Source organism: Bombus terrestris, chromosome 5 (assembly GCF_910591885.1).
Source record: "Bombus terrestris chromosome 5, iyBomTerr1.2, whole genome shotgun sequence".
Taxonomy (NCBI): Eukaryota; Metazoa; Arthropoda; class Insecta; order Hymenoptera; family Apidae; genus Bombus; species Bombus terrestris.
In genome coordinates, this window is record NC_063273.1 from 8,987,994 (window position 1) to 9,009,913 (window position 21,920).

At 34.4% G+C, this 21,920-nt stretch overlaps 1 protein-coding gene and 1 long non-coding RNA gene across 6 annotated transcripts; one reads left to right on the forward strand and one right to left on the reverse strand.

Moving 5' to 3' along the window:
- The first annotated feature begins 8 nt into the window (after positions 1–8).
- Positions 9–2,481, forward strand: LOC125385107. The gene is made up of 2 exons (XR_007224076.1): positions 9–145; positions 329–2,481. It is a non-coding gene; the product is annotated as an uncharacterized LOC125385107 (long non-coding RNA).
- Positions 2,482–5,112: 2,631 nt separating this feature from the next.
- LOC100645871 (probable ubiquitin carboxyl-terminal hydrolase FAF-X) lies at positions 5,113–21,567 on the reverse strand. Of its 5 annotated transcripts, none has more exons than XM_012308470.3 (30): positions 21,439–21,567; positions 19,840–20,052; positions 19,362–19,626; positions 19,035–19,260; positions 18,803–18,937; positions 18,554–18,710; positions 18,153–18,476; positions 17,820–18,077; positions 17,644–17,742; positions 17,243–17,514; positions 16,951–17,152; positions 16,540–16,869; positions 16,120–16,454; positions 15,801–16,041; positions 15,588–15,725; positions 15,195–15,464; positions 13,355–15,114; positions 13,078–13,251; positions 12,869–13,010; positions 12,481–12,785; positions 12,146–12,396; positions 11,898–12,073; positions 11,628–11,824; positions 11,423–11,550; positions 11,169–11,335; positions 10,828–11,093; positions 10,493–10,728; positions 10,214–10,407; positions 9,869–10,134; positions 5,113–9,777 (listed from the first exon to the last, which is right to left on the reverse strand). In XM_012308470.3, the coding sequence occupies exons 2-30, from the start codon at positions 19,903–19,905 to the stop codon at positions 9,600–9,602; spliced, it is 7,758 nt and encodes a 2,585-aa protein (XP_012163860.2). In that variant the 5' UTR covers positions 19,906–20,052; positions 21,439–21,567; the 3' UTR covers positions 5,113–9,599. The 5 variants fall into 5 exon arrangements, with proteins under 5 accessions (XP_012163860.2, XP_003395438.2, XP_012163858.2 ...); XM_003395390.4 differs by having other exon boundaries at positions 10,214–10,416; XM_012308468.3 differs by lacking the exon at positions 21,439–21,567 and adding an exon at positions 21,196–21,403 and having other exon boundaries at positions 10,214–10,416.
- Positions 21,568–21,920: the final 353 nt, after the last annotated feature.

Here is a 21,920-nt window from a genome sequence, read left to right on the forward strand (position 1 = left end):
GGTAGCGTGTCCACTAGTATTACAGATAAAATTATTTGCTTTATCCAGAAACCGTTTATCTTTGCAGAGTTAGTGAAAGACGCGTGTGTTGTCCTGAAAGGCGGAAGATGAATCGCTCGCTGTATTTTGAAATCAACACTGGCATGTAATTAACAATTATTGATATAATTAATGAACATAACGATACCCGTTATATATAATGCGTCCCTCGCTTCAATTTAAACTCTATTCTATCTCTATTCCAATTCACTTTTATGATCATCGGGCGTTAATTATTTATTATTGTTACCATTCTTGCAAATAGTTATCGAAGAAAATTTTATTTTAGTTATATGACGAAACATACATACGCGCTATCGATCATAAATATTGATACCAAATACATATGCTACAAATACGTGATACAAATGCACGTACAAGGTAAATATCTTAAAATTTCTGACTAATAGTGTATGTCATAGAGGTTTGCTTCTTAGCGTTTCGTTAATATGTTAAAAGAAATTACGATTGACAAACCAATATAGCGTAGTTTCTTTATAGATCTCGAAAATTGATTTAATACGAGAGATTAACGATAAATCGGTCGATATTAAAATCGATCATTCATTGTCAAATTTTATTCCATCCCTTATACCGTAATCATATGTGTATGTATCATATGTATGTACGTACAAGAGATTTTAGATTAGATTTTCATCATCACGCGATCAAACGAAATTTTCTTGTGCTAATGAATGAGGCGTCACATTGTGAAATAATCGGAACCGAATGAGAAGTATCTGTGATTCATTATTTGATACGACCGATAGTATATAATAATTACGTACTTATCAGTCAATCCCATGGTTATCTAACTTACACAACTTGAAACTTTGAAGTCTGTTGTAAGGACAAAATTTCAAGGACAACGGGTAAAAAATGTTCCATGTCGATAAAAACACTTATGCAACGCTTGCCAAATAGTTTTTCAGTTACGAATATCTTTAACAAATACATATCTTACACGAGCAAAAGTAATCGTAACCCGTGTCTATCGGCATTTATGCAAGACAACATTTTTTCTTGCTTTGCAACATAGTGGCAAAAAAATTTGATAGTCGAAATTGAGACAAGTGAACTTCAAACTTTGTCGATTGCAATGAAACAAAGGGAATGCAAAAAACAACAGACGAGTCAATTAAATTCTTCTCTTTAAACGGTATTTCGTCGCTAGATTACGAGTGTTTATGTAGATTTATACTCTTATGGAATTTTTGGCCCGAGATTTCTTTCACTCGATACTGCGGTCAGCAATAATCGAAGAGTACTTACAGAAGACACCGTGAATGGTAAAACTGAAGAATTTTCTTTTTCTTACCGAAGAATGTTCTAACATACCATACCATAGTATAGCATTTAGGCGCAATTAGCCTCTCTAAATAGTTATCAATAATTTTAGAAGATGGTATCAGTGGCAAGTCCAACGTCGCCTCTGTAGTGTAAAGAGAAATATAAGTGTCAGCCAATAATAATAATTGTTTCTAGGCTTTTGTCTGTACTATCTATTTAAATAAATGGAACATTGAGTTTTCTTTAAAACTAAGAAGTGACACGTACAGAGTTTCCTATATATACACTTTCCTTTTTCATGAATTTGGAATACATTTTTATTTTTCTGAATTACTAACTTTGCGCTATGAAATTTTCTGTAAGTATACAAAAAGCTGACATCTATTTATTATACATATTGTATTAGAAGTAATACGCAAAAGATTCTCAGAAGCGCTAAAGATTTTGACGTCAAGTATTAACTACGTATTAAGATAAATTTGTTTTAAAATTTTTTCGGTCACGGTGAAGCAGAGAGGATAGAGATGGAAATGAAGAAGGTCGATTAAGCTGGTGTTATTCCTCTTTTTCAACCATACTTTATTACATTCTGTTAGAAATAATACACAGAAGATTCTCAGGGGCGGCGAAGCTTTTCACGCCGATCACGCACGAGGTGAGTTTGTCGTTCGATCGAGAAATCGAGGGCCCCGTGGATCGTGTGGCGAACCGTCGTCTGCGACCCCCCGGATGAAAACGATCGCTCATGCACAGTTAAATCGAGAATATATATATATATATAATATAATATATATATAATCTTAATTAATATTTGTATTAATGAGAGTCTGCGAGAGACCATAAATATGTTTATATATATATATATATATAGAGAAGGGCACGTCGATTTCTTTTTCTTTGTCTCCCTTTATCTTTCGTATTTTCTTAGGATCGCAGACTCGGTTGGCTCGATTTGCGATTAACGTTCGAGTAAGTAAAATGCTTACGTAAATGCGCCTATTTGAAAAAACGAATAATGTCACAAAACGACGTGAGCGTTTATCTTCGGTTTTTAGCCACTCTTATAGAGCGTGTTTTTCACTCGGTTACGTTTTCTTTCTCGTCGTGCTTTTCACTGTATATCTCTCTTTCGTCTTGTTTGGATTTATCCATCGATCAGTCCAAAAATCACATACACGCGACAAATTAGGAATATCATACTTTATTGTTTCTTTTTACCACTTTTTGGTATTACTTTCGTTTGAACGTCATTATATATATTTGATGTTCGATTACGAAGCAAGCGTTAGTTTCATTTCGAGTTCCTTTGTAGATGCCTAAAGGTAGACATCCGTCGATTATTCAGATAACAAATCTTATGATACGGTATTCTCGTGATAAGCTTCATTCAATAAATATTTTTCCCCTCTCCAATGAATATATAGGTGAAGAAATTTCTCAATTTTACCCCAAGGTCTCGGAGATCTCGCGAAGTTATCTCGGAAATTTTTCCCGAGTAATTCTCATCTACCGAAGGATTTTCTCTTGGAAAAACACCCGAGAGAAGTTCGTTAAATTTCGATCGTCCTGGACCACGATGATCCCTTACGAAGATATTAAAACCATATATTCAATCTTTTCTTTGAAAAGACCTAACAATATCGTACACACGAGGAGTGCGATCTTCGTTAAGAAGATCTGATGAACGAAAAGATCGAGGAACGTAGAAGTAATAACCCGACGATCCTCTACGAGAGGAAACGTTCAATGTCGGCAGATTTTTCGGCCCCAGAAAATTCTTGGTAACCGAGGGAACGATGATCCAACAAGAATCCGCGATCGTTTCACGCTCGTAACGAATGAAAAGGGAAAAGACTCAAGGTCGACGAGGCACAATCTATTGAAGCACCATAGGTTCAGGGGCACGAGCGCACGCATACACACATACACGCGCGCGCGCGACACGCACACACACCGCACGATGGTTTATCTCGACTCGATACGAATATAATTAATAACGCGCGAAAGTGGAAACGATATCGGTCGTTATCCACGTTTCCGTGCCTCGATTGAGAAAAAGCGCGGCTCAACGAATGACGTAGGCAATTGCAAGCGAAAATTACGTTATTTAGCGAGTGAAGAAAGAAGATATATATTTGATACAAAGAAACGAGGAATATTCTTGACGATAGCGTAGTGTCTTCAGAAAACTTCATTTTCCACTGAGAAAAAGTTTTGGTCGAAGCAAGTCCACGAGACGATTTTATCGTTTCAGAGTAAATAATAATTTATTATTACCCTTTCCTTTATGACAATCGATTCATGGTCTGACACGACCAAAGTTCTTCGTTCCTTTTTTTCTCTTTTCTCTTTTCTTTTAGTTTATATTTCCTTTCCTACACCGCATAGAATTCTCGTATTAGTAAGTTCTACTAGTTAATGCCTGCACAACGCAGCTCTTTGAAATAAATACAGAAACAGATAACGAAAACGGCTTCGAGGAATGCGAACAATGTTCTATATTCGTCCTGCGAATATCACTGAGTTGTCCTTTATTCACTGGCTGTGTCATAAGGAACACAATTCTTTTACTTGGAGTCTCTTTATAAACCTTTTCTGGCAGTCGTTTTCGATACGACAAACATCAAACGATATTCCGCTACGAGACACAATGAATTTTGTGCAGTTGTGATGACAGTGTACGACCAGCGAAGTTTCATCGTCGACCATTTCTAATAAGAAATTTCCTTTCCTTTTCCTCTTATTTTTTTTTTTTTCTTTTCATTTTTCTCAATGGCGACGATCGTAATTGCGCATCGAGAAACATGTCGACTGTGACTCGATCGAAAGGTTTATTAGTATAGTCCTAATATAGGACAGTGAATATTAAATATTCTACTCGATATTATCTGTGGTATCGTGTAATACTTCGTAAATCTAACGATTAGAATTATTCTACGGCGCTGTTAATCGAACCGAGTGATCATCCACTTCCGATAAAAGTTCTTAATTCGAATACATTTCGAACAAACAGCCACGATTATTAATTCTCTCCGCGTACAATTCTATCGTTATTTTCATATAGTTAAATACAATTGTAATTACTATTAAAGATCGTATCGTTTCGTAGACACAACCGCACGAATCTCATTGCAAAAATCATGTGCAGAATTTACTGAAAGAAAACAGATATTTACTTCCTTACAAACGAACATAATAGCGTCTACCAACGTTAACAAAGAAAAAAAGAAAAAATTGAACAAAAGCGTATATTTGACGGACACAAAGTATATACACACTATCTTTTACATTTGGTTTCGTGCGGAATCAGCTTGAAACCGACTGGCTTGATTATCAACGCCCTCAGACTTGTCTAGCGAAATTTCACGCTTCATTTTTTCACGCTGTATTATTTTTGATAAAGAGGCATTCGTCGCGCGAGTGGCGAAGTAGAGAAAAAAAAGTACGTTTTCCAATGTCCAACGTCGATTTGGAACACGAGTTCAAGCGTTATATAATCTTTAATTATCTACCGACTAAGTTTCCATACTATACTCGACCGTTTCATCATACGAATGTTGATGTCGAACGACTTTATTCGTACACACGTGAGCAGATTCACGTGAAAGAAATCACAAGTTCCGATAGAATCACAAGCCTCTGTTATTTTCTGAGAAGCTTCCGTCGGCCCTGCTACGATCTCTCTTTTCTCCTCATTACCACATCTCTTTCTTTTACGCGTTCCAAACAACAAACAAAAAAGAACAAAGACATTCGACAAAAGTAAAAATGGTACCGTCAACATTCTGTTTATAATTTCTTCGTTTATTTAAATCATCTCTTTTTAGACACGTGCTGAAACTGAGAACCGTAACAGGGATTTAGATATCTTTTTATACGCTTTATAATCTGTAAAACAGGCGAAGGACGATCCATCTGAATCTACAAACGTACGATTAGTGAAAAAATTCCTACGAATAAAGTGATTACTAAATAAGACGTTTAGATTGCGTGAAAGTATCAAAGATATAATTAGAGTGAGGTTATCCGAAGATTATTCGACGTCCTTTTCAAATGGCACTTCATTTTAGTAAAATTACTATAAAATCAATTTAATAGATTTTTTTCTTTTTCCTGTCCCCCTTAGCCTTATATGGATCAATTCGTAAATAAAAATGGATCGTCCCGTGTGTATCAATCTTTCTTAAAATATCAATGAACAATCCGATCCAAAACATTTGCGAACGGAATTCAATGACAAGAGAGAAAAATGTGAACTTATAAACTTCTGCTGTATCGGATAATGCGGTTGACATTCTAAAAGCGAAGAACAGCTTCTTGCCAGCGTTAACCCTTTGCAGTCCAATTTCTTTTCGCGTATGAAAGACAATTTGGAATAAATTAACTTTCGCGATGCCACTATAATCGATCTACCATTCCTTGCGTGCTGCTCCGCTATGAAATTTATCTGCGATTTATTTAAAGTAAAAATCTACCATTGGTACAACATTTTCTAATCTATCGTGAACATCAGCATCCAAAGTATTAGATGTTATTTCTCGTCGAACAAAAAAAATGCTCAAAACGAAAGAGGAAATGTATTTTCCTTAAATGATTAAATGGAGCGCAAAGGGTTTTGGCAATGAAATCAATACGCGTGTAAATTGTAAATACATTGACCGCTTAACGAGGTAGTTTCATTGTTGAATCATTTCGTTCCTCCTATCTTTCTTCTCTTCATTTTCTTTTTTTTTTTTTTTTTTTTTTTTTTGTTCGATTTCTTTTGTTTCATTCGTATCGCTTTGCTTGTTTTACTTTTTTTCATTCTCGAAATAGCCTCGGAGGAAGTTGTCAAAGGCAAATGGAGAAACACGAGCACCACGAAAGTAGCGGATGTGTCCCATGGTAGTTTCTGATACCATCGAAAAGACATGCCTCGAACGGATGCGCGTACATGTTTATTAGCTTCTTGGAAATCTCGTTTTTCCTTTACGTCGTTTTATTTAAAACAAAAAGAGAAGGAAAAAAAACAAAATCGTTTGAACAATCGTCATACTGGAAACAAAAAATACAAAGATTTCGAGATACTCTACGCTACTAAATGAACGAGGTTCGTTAATCTCCTTCCGTTTATTTAATTTTACTGACTAGAGCGTCGATCGAGTTAATACATAAAATTACCTTTACAACTAAAACTAAACGAACATCGACGAGGGACTCTTTTCTTCTCCTCCATCTTTTTTTTTTGTATTTTCCTTTTGTCATTTTTTTTTTACTTTGTGTTTTATGAAATTTCACTTCGCTTGGAGTTCGAATTATTGTAACTGCTTCTCTATTTTTTGTCTCATTTCCGCGTCTTTTTTGTTTTTGTGTACAAGCGTCATTTTCTTCTTTGCTTAAGCATGCAACTGTATAACTTTACTTTTTTTTCTTTTTTTCATTGCTTCACATGCATTTGCCTTTGATTTTGATTAACGCATCGCATCAGTAACCTTCGCTTATTATCGAGATTTGAATATATCGTTTTCTTTTTCGTTTTTGCTCTTTTTTTGTATCATGTTTCATCGTTGTTGTTCTCTGTATAGTAACATTTCGTGCAGAAAAGAAAATGTATAAATGTTGCATCAACCGTTTTCTTTTTCCGTCGACTATAAAAAGACAAGCGTGTTTATTCGCAACTACCGCATTAAAAATGACCGGCAATCTTGATCGACTCTCGTAGATCCGTCACAGTTTCGCATAGAATTCGTAGTAAATATGAGAATGTTCGATAGTTCGAAGAAATCGCTCGATAAGTTTTTGGACAATAGTTATATAAATCATGAATTAGAATCGTGTACCCGGTTGTCTTACATCTGTTTTTCCCCCTTGATGTCCATATCCTTCTAGCTCTATCATCGCTCGTTCGAAAGAAATAAAAGAAAAAAGAGAACGAAATATGAAAGAAAGAAAGAAAAAGAAATAACACTACTAGTAGTATTATATCATGACACAAACTTCGAGGTTCGATCACTTAAATCTGATATTGATTGTTAGAAAGTAATCAAGTTATGTATATCATACAAGACGTGTTACGCTTATTCTTTCAGCGATACAATTAAATATTAAATAATTATAGACTACATTCTCTCCGTTAACAAAAAAATTGAACTTAGCATACAGTCTGTGTACAAAAAACCAGGATTTACAATAACATACTAACCTCAATGTATAATAGGAATATAATAATTTTTATCACATATAAAAAGCAGTTGCATATGTACATATTCTGAGTAAGATTAGGTACCATTATTATTATTTTTAACCGATAGTAGCTATTATATAATTTGGTACACTGTTTAACGTGGATATTTGATAAATACGAACAGTATAATCAATATGTCGTTATTTCCTGGTGTCTTGACATAGTCGTTGATTTTCTCATCGCACGAATTCCTATGTATACACACGGCTTGCTTTATATCCTCATTACACGTGACTTTATTTTCTCTTTTTCTCCTCCTCTCTAGTATTATTTATATAATATCTATATAACACATGTTATTTAATAAGTCAGAGCTATGGCCATTTCATATGTTAAATAATCGCAGTCATCGTTTATTCTCCTATGTTTCGTCGTTTATCCGTTGTATGCCCAATAAAATGTCGAACAGTATACAAGCAGTATAACATCTAACACATCTGTCCTTTTTCTTGTCGACTGAAAACTAAGAATCGATTTATAATACTGCGAAAAGACCACAGCTCTTCTTTCTTAACGATGGATCGTACCTTAGAACGATACAAATTAGTGTTTTTTCTTTATATTTGTTTCATACCATTTTGTGTCGCTACCGTCACGCTTTCTTCAATTCCTTCTTTTATTCTTTTTTCTTTTTTTTATTTGTTTTTCGTTTTGTAAAAATTTGGATTTCGAACAAGGCTTATTTTTCTTTCTTGCTGCACTGCGACTCGTTATAATAAACACAAACTGATCCATCCATTTTGCCTCCTTTTTCTCTCTTTTTTAATATCCATCTTTACTATTTAAAGTAGAAACATCCCGTCATAACTGTCGTTTCTTATCCGAATAACTTTTTGAGCGGTCAACTGCACCGTCCATTTGAATTTCATTTGATCAAGTTCTTTTTCGTTAATTTCTCATAAAGAGCCGAAAAAACATAACAGACAAAAATATAAGCAATGAAAATTTGAAGCAACAACTCGATTCTTAAATAACTACCTAAGATACAAAATGGAGTCGCATGATATCAAGGACACAACTCTTCTTCTCAAATTCGATGAACTGAGAGAAAGCACAATGGGAGGCATCTCATTGGTGTATGTTTAGATTCTCATACAGCACAAACGTCTGCATCAGAGGAGTGGCTTCCTTTCTTTATTTTTCTTTCTTTTTTCCTTTTTTTATATTTTTTTTCTTTTCTTCTTTTTTTGATACTCGAGATTAAGTACAAGGAAATTTTTTCGTTTACTTCGTCTTGAAAGACTAAAATAGTGAAATATCGATAGATGTGTAATTTTTCTCTTCTCTTGACTTGTTAACTCTGCTCTCTTTTCAATTAAATCGGAAACTACTGTATTTTTTAGCCTTATCCTTCGATCGTTAGAAAGTTTCATTTTTTAACTTTTTATTAGTAACAAATTTACATAGACATACGGAAAGTTAGGTTCTTTTTTTTTATACCTTTCTTTTCTATTCGGCAGAGACGGGATTCCATAACACTATTCGCTATACATTTATACAATCTTATCGTATTCCTACACTTGAATTCGTATGCATTAATCGAGGCAAGTGTAATTCTTATCTAAATTGTTCCTTTTTTCTCTTCGTATCAATTTTTCTTCAGAAGATTTCTTTCTACCAAAACAACCTTCCTTTTATCGAAATTCAAAAGCTCAAATTATTATATAGATGCAAAAGATGAGGGAATGCACGAACGTTAGGAGTAAGAAAAAATTACGATGAGAATTCTCGTTGCCTCAACTAATACGTAGAAATTCTGTTCTTACTTATTTAATAATCGCCTGCTGTTTCTAACATCGTTCTTTTTTTCTCAATAGTGCAGATAGCTATGCCACATCGTATCATTCATGAAAGTAACTGCCCACAATAAAACTCAGGTTGCAAATGCAAGTTCGTGAATACCAGCAAATAAGAACAAATCTGCGAGTTATATCTGTACAGGTGCCTCTATCGTTCGGCACCAAGCTGCTGGCGCAGTAATGTCTAAATATCTTGAAACAGTTTCACCGAGGCAGCAACTTGGTAGAACGTCAATATGTAGCGTTCATTATGGATCCTGGCTGGTATTTTGTGACGACTCACAGTTCTGTGGACTATGTAACTGATGAGCTGGTGGTGTGAGTATAACCGGGGATTGGGACCAAAGAGGAGTATGAACTGGAGATGGTCTAGGCTGAGATTGTTGTTCCTCTTGCATTTGTTGCATTACAGTGACGTCAGGATAACTGAAGAAAGAAGCAGGAATGATTTATGTTTTAAATAAGGAATGTATAATGATAAATGAAATTGAATAAAATTGTTGTTTTTGAATCTTACCCTATACATCCCCATACTAAACTACGTCTCGATCGCAATATGTCTCTATTCTGTGGTTGGTACTTTTCTGTCTCCTCAGTGCAATCTTCGCTTGTATCCTCTACCTCCTGTTCTTCATCCGGACAAAGTTCGCATGCTCTTTCTAATGTCTTCTTCGCGCTATTACTACGCTCCAAAACATAACCATTTGCAGAGTCATTGGATTGAGCTGGTGGAGACCAATTACTATACGCATGAGTATATGGTGCCGCAGAAGCATACGGTCTCTGAAAATAAAATCGATATTGTTTAATATATGAATCTCTTCTTGTAACTTCATAATCAACTATTATTATTGTTCAATACTTTATCGAGTTCTTCATGAAGCCAGTCGGTAGCGTGTATCCACTTTCTCTTCAATTCGGAGCTATGATGCAGGAGCTGATGTGCAGGTCGACACTTACTGAAGAGCTGCACCATGCATTTAATGCATTGATAACCTCTTTTCTGATAATGATGTTTACTTCTTTGTATTATCTCGAATAAACCTTCTCTTTCATCTGGTACACCTAATGACAATTACATTTTACGATCTCATGTTTTAATACCTCTTAAATTAAAAACTTACACCTGCAACGGTTGTACCTTTCAGAGCATTATGAACACGATGAGTTTGCCACGAGTCCTCCATAAGAAGTACAGCAAGTAATAGGTCAGTATGATGTTTTATTTCATGTGCGAAAGAAAATCCAATCTGCCATAATAATTCACTGAGAACGGTTCGTGACACATGAGGATTCTCCCAACAACAATATTGCAATAACTTCACTGTATCTTCAGTAACGTTAACGTCTGCATCTTCGATCAATTTTTTCATATAACTAGATGACAGAAATTGCAGTTTGTATCAATATACTTCATACTTTTCATATTTACCTTTTATCTATATTTTAAATGCATTTTATTTAAGAAATATCTACCTGTTCTTAACGAAGAGAATATCTGCTGCCTGCGGCTGAATAGGCATCAAATATTCATTTTGACATGCTGGGTCACCATATGGGTTTGGTAAAGGTGCTACGCCTGACTGTGCAAGACTCGAGTGTGCTTTCGATGACACATCGCAACAGCGTATCAACATACTAACTACCTGATGCAATTTAGTTAATTCAGGATACTGATATTTTATCGTAGGTCCGGGTCCTTCGTCGATAGCAACCAACATAAACGTAACCGGCACATTTAACTATGATAAAAAACAATTATAAATGGCATAATCTTATTAGATGATTTTACATGAGAAAAACAATGTATAAGTTACCTTAAGCAATTGGGCCTTTTCAGCGAGACCAAGCGATGCATACGTGTGAAACAGAGAGAAATAATGTGGTAAATGGCGGCCATGATCTGAGATTTCACGATGAAGTAAAGAAAGTACTGCATGCAATAAATGATCACTCAGTGTTGCTGTTGGATCTAAAAGTATAGCTGGAAATAAAGATTTATGAACAAATATTTCAAATTATATCTTATTAGTCTGTTTGAAAGAATAATAAATATAACTAAAAGTCTTACTTGGTGCGTTTAAACTAGGCGGCACGCATGGGCCATCCAGTAAGGAAATGTGTGCGAGAAATACCAAAATTTTGAGAAATGCCGTTCGAACTTCTGTACTAGGACAGCTCAAAAGATATTCGCAAAATCTAAAGACAATAAATTCATTTTGTTAAACAATAAATTCTCTTATATTGATACATGTATACTCAAGAAAACCCAATACCTATGTGGATGATTAAATAGGACATTATGAGCAAACCAGGATCGCACTGTTTTGCTACTACGTAAATGATGACAAACAATGTCATACCAATCCGTTGCGTTACCGCGCAAAGTTTTCTTAGTATGAAAACCTGTGTAAAACAGGAATCTCGATGCTAACTGCACGGATAGCATTGCAAGTTCTTCCTGCTCTGGATTCTACAAATATAATTTTTAAAGATTAGATGTTTGATACAAACATTGAAAAAAATTATTTGCTAAATCAACTTACAAGTTTTTCATTCATATTTTGTCTATTGATGTTATGGGGATTACAAGATACAAGTTTTTTAATAAATTGAAAATATTCTGCGCTAAACTGGTTTCGATTATGCATGAACTTGATATTCTGTTTTCTGACACTATATTCGATAGCTGGGGGCATTTTTATAACTCCTAGTTTCGTATCTAAAAGTTATAACATTTTTATAGTAAGTAAATACAACTTTTTAACAAACAAGAATTTTGAGCAATACTTACACAAGGATAATTCATTAACACTTTTCATTAAAGAATTTTCTTCTACATCTAATCTGGTATAAAATAACATATAGGCATTCCACCATCGTTTTTGTTTTCGGTAACTCATTCTTTTAAGCATATGATCAAATACTTCCCCCAAATAATCACCGCCGAAACATTGCGACTTCATTTCTTCCTCTTCCTCCATTTTACATTCCGTAACATCGCCATCGTCGAACTTATACCATTTTGCAACGCCATCATTTTGTCTAATACAAAATACAATAATAAATAAGTATGTATTAAAAACATTATGTAAATATTAATGTGTGCATACATAAATATTTCAGTACCTATGTAGGATATACGAATAATAATGACCACCACTAGCCTGGCCACTATGTACTACGATGCCAGTTAATTGATATTTAGTACAAGTCCCTTTCACCGATTCCTCGTAATCACAGTCTATAACTTCTCCCTCCAGTTTAGCGAGCCCAGAAACAGTATAAGGTTCCATATCCAAATCTCTTGGAAATTCAAAATAATCGTTAAATTTAATAGCGCAAACCCTTTCGTAATCATATTCAAATCTTTTTAATTGTATCGCTAAAACAGGTGGCAACTTCTTTACACATAATCGTTTTACTGTTACGACCTAAAAATATAATTTGTTAATGGAATATGTAATAAATGTCGTGAATTATGCGTAAATGCTTTACAAATATATGAAGTTTATACCTTTTTATTACATTTGTCGCAATGATAAGCGTCTGCACCTTCCAATAATTCTCCTTTCACATATTGTTCAAGAGAGTCCAGTAAATTACTGTGATTCCTAATATCCACGCTTATCAAACTAAACGGCTCCTCCTTGGAATATCTGAAGATAATGTAATGCGGTATTACAGTTTACCGAAAAAAGCAAAATTTAAGAATTAAGAAGGTACCTATGAGGGCAACCTTTGCAGATTTTCTGGTCACTATATGAACCACCAAGAATCTTGCTCATTATCTGTTCATGTCCTAAGGCTTTCAGTGCCTCATCTAAGCTTTCCACTAAACTCATAAAAAATTCTACTGCATCTTGTTGTTCTCTAAGATTTACAGGCTCACCTTGAAGTCTAAAAATAATATTAATAAAAACATCAATAATGACATGAAGATGATAATTACACTTCGACAATTATACATTTAACAATATTTACAATGTAAATGTAAACTTACTTAAAGTGTTTCCAAAGACCTCTAGGTATATAATATTGTAATTTGCTATATGCTAGATGACCAAAGATTGCTTGAACTTGCTTTAAAATACCAATATTATATTCCTTTCGAGATTCGTCTGCTCCACATTTTTCTTCATTTGTATCATTATCGTTTGCTTCTATCGTTTGTTCTCCTTCAATTCTTTCTTCTCCAGAAAAATCTTCGTTCAAATCTGTCGCTGCACCTTCTGCAGCCAAAAGTCCGACTCTTATACTTTCAACCATGTACAATTGTTGTAATACTGAGTTCATGTAACAAGTTGCACCAGCGTTCTTTAAGCCTACAAAGCCTTTCAGTGGTCTAAGCCCGACTGGTGGTAAATAATCCCATTCTACTAGCGGTTCATCTCTCTCAGAGTAGAACATATCAGTGAGCATTGTGACTAGAAGTTTCATGTTAGGTACACAGCCTACACAAAGACCTACAAGTAAATCAAATGCTGCGCTAGTCGATTGAGGAGTCGTGCATACTGGGCTCGCTTGCGTAGCACTTAGCTCTCCAGTGCTACGCAGTTGCAGCATAAGACGCGATGCAGGAAATACAAAATCTTCGACTAATTCCTTGATCAAATTTACGCCGTGTTTTTCATCAGAGCCAAGTTCAAACTTTTTACTCGGAGGTAGGAAAGCTAGTAATTCTTTAGTAAGACCAAGATGACCTTCAAGGACAGCTTCATCGACTTGACTTTCTCCAGTTTCTTTAACATTGTCTCGTACTTTCTTTAACCATGCTATTTCGATATTCAATAATGTTTCAGCAGTCAGAAGAGGACATCCTGACATGTGTGCAAAGTTTAGCAGCCTACATAAAAGCTGAAAATACTCATGACTCTGTTTTGCATGCTCCATAACCGTAGTGTTTAAAACAGTGAAAAGTAGCGTTATTGCAAAAAGTAATGGTTGATGACCACTACTGTACCACGTTGATATAAGAAAAAACTGTTCAGCTGCAGCCATTCTAACCACTCTCGATGTACTCAAGAGAACAAGGTCTATTAAAAACGTATGCCACATTTTATCTCTTGATAATGATTCTAACGCAGTTGGATTCAGTACCAAAGCGATTGTCAGAACTTCTAATGCTTCTTTACATACTAACACATCGTTATTGTCAGGATTATTTGACGTTTCCTTTTCGTTTATTTCGTGAAGTGTATGGAGCATCTCAGCAGAAGCATTTATATTATTTAAATTACCTGTCGATGCTGCCCATGCTAGCCTAATTATGGCACGAATAGTAGCTACGTCTGGTAGCTCCCAGGAAAGGGCTTGCATAAAAAGTTGCCGACATTTGTCAGATTCCGCTGCTCCACATAACATTCGAAGCGCTAAATGCTGCGCCAAGTTCGTTGCTACGCTTCTCAACATATACTCAGTATTCTGATTAGGTACACTTTGTAAGGCTTGTTTCAAAACCGCTACTGGGCCTCGATTGTTGTGAACATGATTATCGTGGTTTTCCGAAATACCAGCTTGTTGCACTTCATCCATTACACAGGCCATCACATTACCCACTGTTGTTAATAAGAGTTTACATAATTTTAACACCGTTAAATACGCTGCTCGTTTAGTAGTTTCATCTGCATTTGGTAGAAATTTATTTTTAGTTAACATTTCAAGAATAACACCAGCTTCGCCACTTTTTATAAAGTTGCATTGAAACTCAAACGCTCTTTCTGACATTGGATCTAAAACTGGCATTAATAAACTATATAAAACCTGAAATATAAATAATTTATTACGAATTGTCCGAGAGGTATGCATAATAAAAAAACATATAAATGTTACACAAACTTTACCTCTAAATTGTATAAAACTTGGCTAGAACTTGCAGTAAAAAATAAAGAATCTACTGTAGTATTTTGTTCATTACAAAGAGCATTATCTAAATTGTCGTCTTCTTTGCAATGACCGAATAACGACTGCAATCGTGATACAGTAAGTGTATCTGGTGGCACCAGTTGTAAAAGGTTCCTTGCACCATCGCGTAATTGCGCGTGTTGAAGACTACATCCAAGATCTGCTAACTGAAAGAAGAATGTAGCATACTGCGATCTTTGCGATATGACCTGTAACAAAAACAGGAAACTTTTAAATTTTCAAGTTATAAGATAAACATCTAGAAATAATATTGCACTTATAATGAATTATATAAAAATCTTTTTTTTATATGTGAACGCAAATTAACATACCACTCCGGGTAAACTGTTTTCTGCTTCTGCATCTGGCCCATCATATGGATGGTGTGGAGAACTGGTAGAACTATCTGAGCTACTATCTGGCGAACTCTGCAAGTTGCTGTTTACTTGACTTAGTTTTGCAGACAACAGCTATATGAAAAAAGTTTTATTCTTTAATTACTCTGACATTACTATGTTTTACAAAAAATAGATATTAATATATACCATCTTATCTCTCAGTGGAGTTTGAGAAAGTAGTTTCCTGTCATCTGTTGACTCCAAAGGTTCCCCATTAAGAAATAAGTCAAGTTTCACATTTGATCCATTTGCCTTAATTCTGCGTAATATTTGTCGCCTTAATGACCCCAAAGTGTCGTTGCTATGTGTAAATATCTCTATATCATCCACATTACGACCAGGATTCGCAAAACGAATGATAAGAGATAGGTGTTTCCCACGAACTGCTCTGTAATCAAATAAAATAGAATATTATTGTTATTTTAAAAAATTCATCATTTTTACAAATAAATACAAATATTAGTACCTATGTAATGGCAATATTTTTCGTTCTCCTGGAAATGTCGTATCACATTCATTTATATATTCCTGTAACACTTTCATAACACGGCACATTTTCATAGCTTCTATTTTAATTTTATTTGACATTTGCTGTTCGCGTTCTTCCCTTCCTTCAAGGTATACTTTACTCAAGACAGATACAGTATCATAATGTGCTTTCAATCTGTCCATACACTCTCCTATATATGTCACGTGAAACGCCAAAACTGATGACTGAAGTCGTGGTCCTAAATTAGTATTCACTTCTTTTAATAATTCTATAGCTCGATTTGCTATTTCTTCAGGGCTATTGGTCACGACCTGAATAAATAGATGCATAAAAATATGTAATGACACAAAATACTATTACTATCATAAAAAATAATTAGTATTAAGTTTTACTTACGCGCCACAAATAATCTGTACCAATTAGGTCAACATCATCCATTAGAAACGTTCTCCTTTTTAATTTTAATTTTCCTTCCTTAGAATTGACTGCCTTGAAAAATCTTTCATAACATTTGATACCACTTTCCGTAAGTAATGTCGGATCTAATTGTAATATATTATTTTGGAAAAAGTCCTTATTTATTGCTGGATCAAGATCTGGTTCATCTCCCATTAATTTTGAAAACCATTTGAAACATGCTTCACGATCGGATACAAATACACCTTGTTCAGCTAAACATTGCCAAATCTGTTCAGCTTGATCCGCGCATAACCATAGTTGACCATCCTACAAAAAAAACACATATAAACAAAATTATAAAGATCTACAGCAAGTCATTATTACAAAATAAATGAATACAAATGTCACCTTCAACAAGAAACGAAGGAAATTAAGTCTTTCCTGTACTTGCATAATATGATTGTAGCGACCATCGTGCATATAAGTATTTCCATCAATGTCTGGATTTTCTTTAACCAACTGCCGCATTTTATCCATATAATTTGTTAAACTGTTTGTCACGAGAATTACTGCAGAATGTTCTGCTTGAAGTCGTTCTATAACATCTTGCCTGTAGAATAAAACATATTAGAAATAATGCCAATTGTAAATTGTTTTAAGTTAATTATTAACTTCTACATCATTATTTAGATAAATATACCTATAATGATGGTTCCGTTGACCATGACATGCTATATTAGGGTTTGGTTCATAAAGGCAGCATATTTCCCGAATTTGTTTTAATGCAGGCAAAGCCCACTTATCACTATTCTTTAGTTCTTCCACGCATTTGTCTAACCAAATTGTCTTTTGAGCATCCCTTTCTTGTGAACACGAATAATCAAGAATTTTTACATGAGCATTTAATGCTTGATCCATTATTTCTGTAGGCACCTCGTCAGAATGAGCCAAATTCCAAAAAAGAGTTAACACCTAGTATTAACGAAAAATACAATTAAGCTTGAGTAAAATCAATAGTATATTTTATATATACAGTGATACGAAATTTTAAATAATGTAAAAATGTAACAATGCATAAATATAATGTAAATATAAAAATACCTTATGTGCCATTACACCATCTTTATCATCTTCTGCTAATCTCCGAATTAATTCTAATAACTTTTCTCCTTGTTTCTTATTAGCAGTCTTCCAACTCATCTAGAATAAGAAAGATTTTAATTGAGTTATAATAATCAATAGAATAAGGATTGTTATAGTTTCACAATATTGAACACCTGAAAACATTCGAATAAGTGGTCAAGTTGCTCAGGGCTAAAATCCCAAGCAAGTTTGGCTAACAAATCATGAACATTTTTCACAATAGCTTCATGTTTCCCGGCTTGTGCTGCCCAAACAGCATCTAAATCTTCTAAAGTTAATGCTCGTTCTTTTATAATAAAGCGTAAAATCTTTTCCAACTTTTCAACATATTGAGGCTGATGTAACGAATCTCTTAAAACAATTTCTAATACTCCATTTTCCTTTATCCATTTCTAAACAGAATAATATTATTTATCAATATTTGTCGATATGATTTACAAATTGCAACAAACTTTAATTAAGCTTACAGCCATGCATTCCGCAGTAAGCCATTCCTCTTCTTCAACAATTGCATTTCGATGTTGGTAAAAACTAACAGTGGCAATGACTTTATTTACTTCATTTAAAGCATTCATTTTTCCGTTAAATGAAGAAATTTGTAAGAGTCTCAATATCATTTTCAGTCTCAGAATTCCCAAATTTTTAATTATTTCCTCTTGGTGTGGTACTCGTGAAACTAAACATTTGGCGGCTTTGATTATAGCTGATATTGCATCATTTTTTGATTCATTTTTCGCCTCCTTCTTTAATTCCTCATCAGTTAAATTATTCAAAATTACAGGCACCATTTCCTATAAACATAAAAATGTCCAATTGGTATAGATTCAAATGTAATTGAATTATTTAATACCTTTCATAAAATGCTTACCACAATAGGCATCAGATATTTAACTATTGTGTGAACAGTAAGTAGTTCATAACATAAACCAAAAGGTCTGATTAAAGCGTAAATAACTGGTACTGTTAAATTTCGGCCGCTCTGAAATCTAGAGAGCAAAATTTCAAATCCGTTAAGGCTTCCAAACCTGTAGAAAAAAAATTAAGTAATTTATAATTTATATAACATGTATAAAATATAAAATCATAAAAAAATATTATAATAGTATCATTTATCAACCTATTTATGAGATCCACTAGCCAACCACGAGGACTTCTTGAATCAGGAGGTGGCCTTGCATAAAGCTGTTCATCAGGAATATCACTTCCTGGAGGGACAGTTTCAGAGACCCTTGCAGCATTAAATGTATGAAATCTGAAATAAAAGTTACAAATCAGTATAATGTCAGCAATACAAAATAAGAAATTAAAAATAACATATCTTCAGTTACATAGGAAAAAATGTAACTCACTTATTACTAGGATTAAAAACCATTGCCAGCAAATCAAGAAGAGGAAACCAGTCCTCATCTAGTTTCAGGATACATAGATCCACTAATCGCTCGCAGTTTGCATTAATACAATTTTGAATGTTCATTTTCCAACTACTTACTGCATCATCAGTCAATATTTTGGTAAAAGAAATAGTGAGTCCTTCTCGAAAAAAGCGCTGACACGCTTCACTTTGTACATCAATTCCTAAGTACAAATTTGCATTTATTGTTACATTGAAACAAATCATTAATTTATATTTAATTATTTACTCGATTAAATAAAATTTTGAAATTGCTTATTATAACCTTTTTTACAAAGATCGATACTGGCTTGTAACAGGCACTCTAACTCTTGTTCTGGCAGAACTGGTACAACCCATCGTGGACTAGATATTTTTTCATGAAGCATATTGAGTTTTGCAACAGGAAAATCTGGCTCGCCATGGAGCTGATTACTATCCTCTACTGAAGCTAAGGTATCATTGGTGCATTCTGTTTGTACCACATTCTCCGTGAGTTGAAGTCCCGACATTGTGTCAGCTAATTGTTGTGGGCCCGATGGACTGTGCATCTATTATTATACATATACACAATATTAACTCAATAATATGATACGATTTAATGATGTAAATGCACATAAATCCACATTATAACAATTATACATAAAACAATATGGTAAATTTTGCAAACAAAATTTACTTTAAATATAGCTTAAACATAGTTTAAATACAGTTAGTTTAAATGAACAATATATGACTAACTAATATAAAAATAAATCATATACCTGTGTACTTTGCTGGCTGTCAGGAGGGTCTATGCCTACTCCTTGGCCTCTTGTGGCAATCGTCATTTTGTACGCTCTTTGCTATATTCCAATTGTCTCAATACCTTTTGGTCCAATAATCGCACCACCAATAACAATCATCCAACTCATTCACTGACATTAAATATAATTATACCCTAAAGGCCTTGTTTGAATAAACTATACCTACATTATCTGAAACAAAATAACAAGTTTCATAAAAAAAGACCGAAATTTGTACAAGTTATTGCAATAATATTATACATTTTCAAATATAATCTTTCAATACAAATCTAACAATTAAGAAGCTATAACAATAGTAGGACAATAAATACTACTTAATCTTGTAGAATACTTATGTTAGTAAAGAAGTTTTACAACAGCTTAGTATATCCATCAAATATTAATTCTCTCATTATTCTATATATATCATTAACAAGTGTACTATTATTTATGGTCTAATACTGTGTAAATATTAATTCTGCAAAAAACGGGCCCAAAACATAAAATAGAAAAACATTGAAAAACATTGAAAAAGTTAGCCAATTGAAAAACTAGAATGGACGAAAAATCCGTAAGACAAGAACCATGTAATTCGAGCTCGCCTCGAGGGACACCGGTACGTACACCGTCAATATTTCAGAGTCGAGCAGCAAAAAATTTTAACGCATTTTAAATTTTCTTGCGGAGGAAGAACAACATAGATAACGTAGAACGTTTCGCACATTCTATAAATCGTATGACAGCATGATCTTGTTAAGGTTTCAGCTAACAAATTCCAATTATTCGCCTTGATCTGAGCAAGGAAACGATTCTTTCATAAACGTTTACTAGTCACTCGGATTCGGACGTAAACCAGTAAACGGAACTAATAATCACGTCCAAGGGTCTCTGTATTTCTTTGGAATTTCGCAATTCATGAAAGGTACGATGTCATGTCGCGAATTATTTCTCTATCTCTTTCTCTCTCCGGGTTTGTCTCGCTCTCCTCTCGATCTCTTTCTCTCGCTGCTTCTTTTTATTTCTCGGGTGTAATCGTCAAACGTACCGAACTGTCAACCGTCAAAAATTAGAATCAGGAAATGAGCAACCCGTTGTCTGCTTCCTGCCGATCGAAAACCATCATCGTACTTAAAGAATTTCACGAACGATCGTCGCTAAATTAGCTTGGAATTACGCGTGAAATACGTATACGGCGTGCTTACAAAGGACTTAACGTCGAGCGGCGACGAGAACAGAAATCTCGATGTTTCTCATCTATGCGCCACTTCTTTCCACGAACAGTCAGATTTCTTTCGATAATTAGAGATAAGTGAATAGATCCCACGTAACCGGTACCTATGCAATTTCAACAATCCTCGGTGTGTCCAGGGAGCAACTATTTTCGCCCCGTTCACTCAACCGGGCCACCTCCGGACAAAATGGCGGCCATCCTAACGATTAGCATTCCCGTATTAAAGAAAATCTTTTACAATTTTCTTCCCGAGAGTAATCCCGATCCCGTTAAACAACGTGCCGTGACACACAGAACGTTCCTATTATCACCGATTATCGCATCAAACTTCTATCGGGTAAACGCACCTTTACATAGTAAATGGTGGTAGAAATTTGTTGCACTTTTTGACGTGACGTTGTAGAACTCACTGGCGAATCTGTAAACACGACTATCTTACGGCGCTACCGTCGTCCCCGAGTTAAAACGACCACTGACACTACATTCACGGTGCTTCTCGTGCATTTCCTCGCTTATTCAATTTCGACCAGATTGTTTCTTTTAACCCTTCTTTTTTTTATCTCTTAGTGTTTTTAATCGAAACATTCTTAACCAAATTATTATAAATAATTCGTTCCCTGCAATTTATTTTTTCTTAACTATGTAGAATTTTATTGATACATATGTGTACAAATATACGAATTTTTCAACCCCGTGTTTCTTGCCGCCCTTATTATAGCCATATTTCGGCCGTACTTCCTTTATTCCTTTGTTTTTTTAATCGAAACATTTTTTCCCAAAAACTTTTCTTGCTATAAATAGCTAGTTTTCCGTGATTTATTTTTTGTTG

Bases quoted from the DNA above. Each gene is read 5' to 3' on its own strand.
- LOC100645871 (XM_003395390.4), bottom strand. From the start codon at position 19,905: ATGACGATTGCCACAAGAGGCCAAGGAGTAGGCATAGACCCTCCTGAC. The intron at 15,726-15,800 runs GTATATATTAAT...TTTTTCATATAG, and splicing joins CTCCACTGAGAGATAAGATG to CTGTTGTCTGCAAAACTAAG. The intron at 13,252-13,354 runs GTAAGTTTACAT...TATTATTTTTAG, and splicing joins GGTCTTTGGAAACACTTTAA to ACTTCAAGGTGAGCCTGTAA.